We start from the raw sequence: 3,433 nt of genomic DNA on the forward strand, positions 1-3,433 counted from the left end.
TATCCTCATACACTCACATAACTAAGACATAATTTCAAATATAATAGATTTGTATTCTTTGTAGATGGATCATGGATGTGTAGGTTTGTGGGAAAGTTAGGGCAAAATTTTGATTAGAGAAAAATGAATAACTATCATGAAAAAGTGATAGGAGTAAAATTGGTAAAATAATTGAAAAAAAAGATAAACATAATAAATTTTGTAGTGTAATTTTCTCTAAAAACATCATAGATGAGCATCTAAGTTACCAAACAAATTCTAAAATACATGTTGTGATGAGTATTAAATCTATATTTATGTCTTCAATTGTTTGATTTTTTTTTTTTTTTCTGAATTCATATCTTATTAATTTTTATTGTAAACACGTGGTTCGAGCTTTTAAGAATAATAATAATTGTCAACATGTGCTTGTTTATGCAACCGACAACCAAACTTTATATATGTTTATTGTTCCTAATATTCTTATCCATTGGCTAGATGTTAGTAGAAGTAGTTTACCTTCTTTGTGCCAAATAGAGAAAAAGTGTAGTTTACCTTCCTCAACTACAACACTCCATTTTGTTTATGATACAATATACATATCCAGCAAAAAGGGGAAAACATAGATAAGTTTTGGTCAACCCCTATAGCAACAAATTTGTATCTTTAATACAAAACTGTAAAAAAAAAATGAAACAAAAATATTAAAAATAAATGTGTAAAAATGAAACTTAGAAAGATGAAACTTTTGTCATGAAACTTTCGTACACCTTATCTTAGACTCACTTTCATTCTAAATTTAGGGGAAAGAATGACATTATACATTTTAAATTCAATGAAAAATTTTCTTTCCAAGAGTTCTATACAAACGATTATCTAAACATGGAATTTTACTCAAATCAACTTATAATAATCAAATACATCATTAATTTGCAACATTAATGAATAAAAAACCCAGAAAAGATCGAAGTTATATATGTATATATATCAAACGCAGGATGAAAGATTAGTAATGTTTTGTTTTTTGTAATGAAATGAATCAAGGTGTTGTAAGATTTTGTTTAACAATGTGGTTGAGATCATCGACGGGAGGTGAAGGTTGTTGCTGGGCAGCCATTGCTAGCTCAAACTGCTTAAGGGAAATGGTTGGGAATGAAAGCACTTCTGGAGATCCCATTCCCATTCCGATTCCCATGATTTCTTTTACTGTGTTTGGGTTTGGAGTAGTTGACCCATCTAATCCTATGTGGGTCACGTGCTTCACGTCGGTTGGGAATCCAATTACCATTTCATTTTCTGACTCATCTGACTCTGACTCTTCTTCCTTGTACACTAATTTCCCCAATTACACAGATTAAGTAAATTGTTTAATCTTAATTCTGATATATTTAAACAAAAATTATTATTTTACTTGACTTACCAAACATCTGAGAAAAACTTTTGATGCTTCTAATCAATCTCTGTATGCCACCGGAAATATTACGCTTTGGCAGATTCAGAAAACTGAAGAAACCATTCTTCTTCTTCTTCACTGATCTAGATAACGATGAACTTGTTTCCTCTGTATTTTCTCGTCTTCCTTATAAAACATACCCAAAAACAAAAGTCATATCAAATATGCATACATATTAGAGAGAGAGAATAAAAGATCATATTAAGCCAAATCTATATTCCAACCATACTTGGTGGCTTATTCTCTTCAAGATCATCACTTGGTGTCTGTTGTTGATCGTTGACAGTAGTAGAATTTTTTCCCAGAGCAACACTTGACTCAGAATTGCAACCTATGGCGAATGGAAACACAACCAATCTCTCCATACGATCTCTCATCATCATCATCATTATATATTAAAAACCTAAACTTAAAAATGAACAAATACACACACTTATCTCAAAAAACAGTAGCTAAAAGAGTAGGCATATATATATGGAATTAAATTAATTAAGATCCCAAAGTTTGGAAAAAAGAAAAGAAAAAACGAGGTGTTCTGTTTGGCTTTATGGAGAAGCTAGCTAGAATGATATAAAAAAAATGGCAGTGTGACAGTTTGGTATAAAATTGGGCGAGAAACTAAGTAAAGTGTAATTGTGATTATTATTATTGATAATAATAATAATAATAATTAAGTGGGTGTGTTAGAGAAGAGAGTTGTTAGTTGGTTAAACTGTGCAACTCAAAAACCTGCAACTTTTGTTGATTGAATTTTTTTTTGTTGCATTAGTTTTTTGCTATTGTGCCCACGGACCAAACTTTAATACCATATTAAAGTGGTACTGTTTCTTTCTTTTTTGTTAATTAAAAAGAGTGGTACTGTTTATGATTATTATTATTCATTGTGGTGGGGTTCATAGCTTTAATTCGCAATGGCCCTTTCTCTCTTCCACAATAAGTCAAGAATTGTTAAAATATCGTATACATTTATTGTTGGAAAATGTTGTTGCAACATATATATATATAAGAAAATATTTAAATAAAAAAAGTTATCTCTTTTTTTTTAAACCGCTATAATATGCCACATATATAGAGTCTTCTAACAATGATATGTCTTTCCTCTTCAAGTAACATTTTATTGACTTTAGTAATAAGAAGAAATTTTAGTTTGCGTTAATAAACAAAATTTAATACCTAAAGACAAATCCTAGAGTTGAATTCTCTTCCAAACCTATATGCATAGACTTATATATTGTTTTTGGTTGACATTATTACAGTTATGTCTGTGTTTTTAATTTTGAATAAATATTTAACACCAAATGATTATTATTATTATTATTATTATTATTATTATTATTATTATTTCAATGATTGAGTAAATCACAAGTGATTGGGGTATCAAAATTAAACATTGGCGTTTGAGTGTTTTGTCCAGCTCAAGGTAAGAACTGGGATTGGATGATTTCTGTGATCAGTATTTAATTATTAATTTAAATCTTAAATTAATACCCTTTAAATTATTACTATCATTTTAATACATATATATTGGCCTAAATTGTCTTCATTTATTGTGCAGCGGATTCATATGTAAGTAATTTAAACTCTAATTATAATTTAGCTGGAGCTACCTTTAAGGGTACTTAAAATATTTTATCCAATTCCTTTGTCTCGTTATTCCATTTCTATATATTTAAGTTTACTATAAGTACAATATACTTAGATATGAATCCGAATGGAAATGTTACTTAAAAAAAAAACTTACAAAGATTTTTTTTTTCTATTAAAATAGAAAAGCATATTAAAACCTATGAATTTTCCTAAAATAATTCTCTTTTACATTTACAACTAGACAATTTACTCCCTATTCGCGAAACAATTTTTTAGTATTATAATAAAAAATAATAATTTACTAATATAATATATCCATAATTTTATAGAAGAGAAACGTGGTACAACTAGAAAGTAATCACCATCCCAAAATGGGCCCAAGCAAGATTCGGAACGGACCCATGCCCACCAAAG

At 28.8% G+C, this 3,433-nt stretch overlaps 1 protein-coding gene across 1 annotated transcript; it reads right to left on the reverse strand.

Moving 5' to 3' along the window:
* Nucleotides 1-725: 725 nt before the first annotated feature.
* LOC115724070 (CRIB domain-containing protein RIC4) lies at nucleotides 726-2,251 on the reverse strand. Its single transcript, XM_030653526.2, has 3 exons — nucleotides 1,662-2,251; nucleotides 1,400-1,558; nucleotides 726-1,311 (listed from the first exon to the last, which is right to left on the reverse strand). The coding sequence occupies exons 1-3, from the start codon at nucleotides 1,819-1,821 to the stop codon at nucleotides 1,019-1,021; spliced, it is 612 nt and encodes a 203-aa protein (XP_030509386.2). The 5' UTR covers nucleotides 1,822-2,251; the 3' UTR covers nucleotides 726-1,018.
* Nucleotides 2,252-3,433: the final 1,182 nt, after the last annotated feature.

This window comes from Cannabis sativa, chromosome 9 (assembly GCF_029168945.1).
Source record: "Cannabis sativa cultivar Pink pepper isolate KNU-18-1 chromosome 9, ASM2916894v1, whole genome shotgun sequence".
Lineage (NCBI taxonomy): Eukaryota > Viridiplantae > Streptophyta > Magnoliopsida > Rosales > Cannabaceae > Cannabis > Cannabis sativa.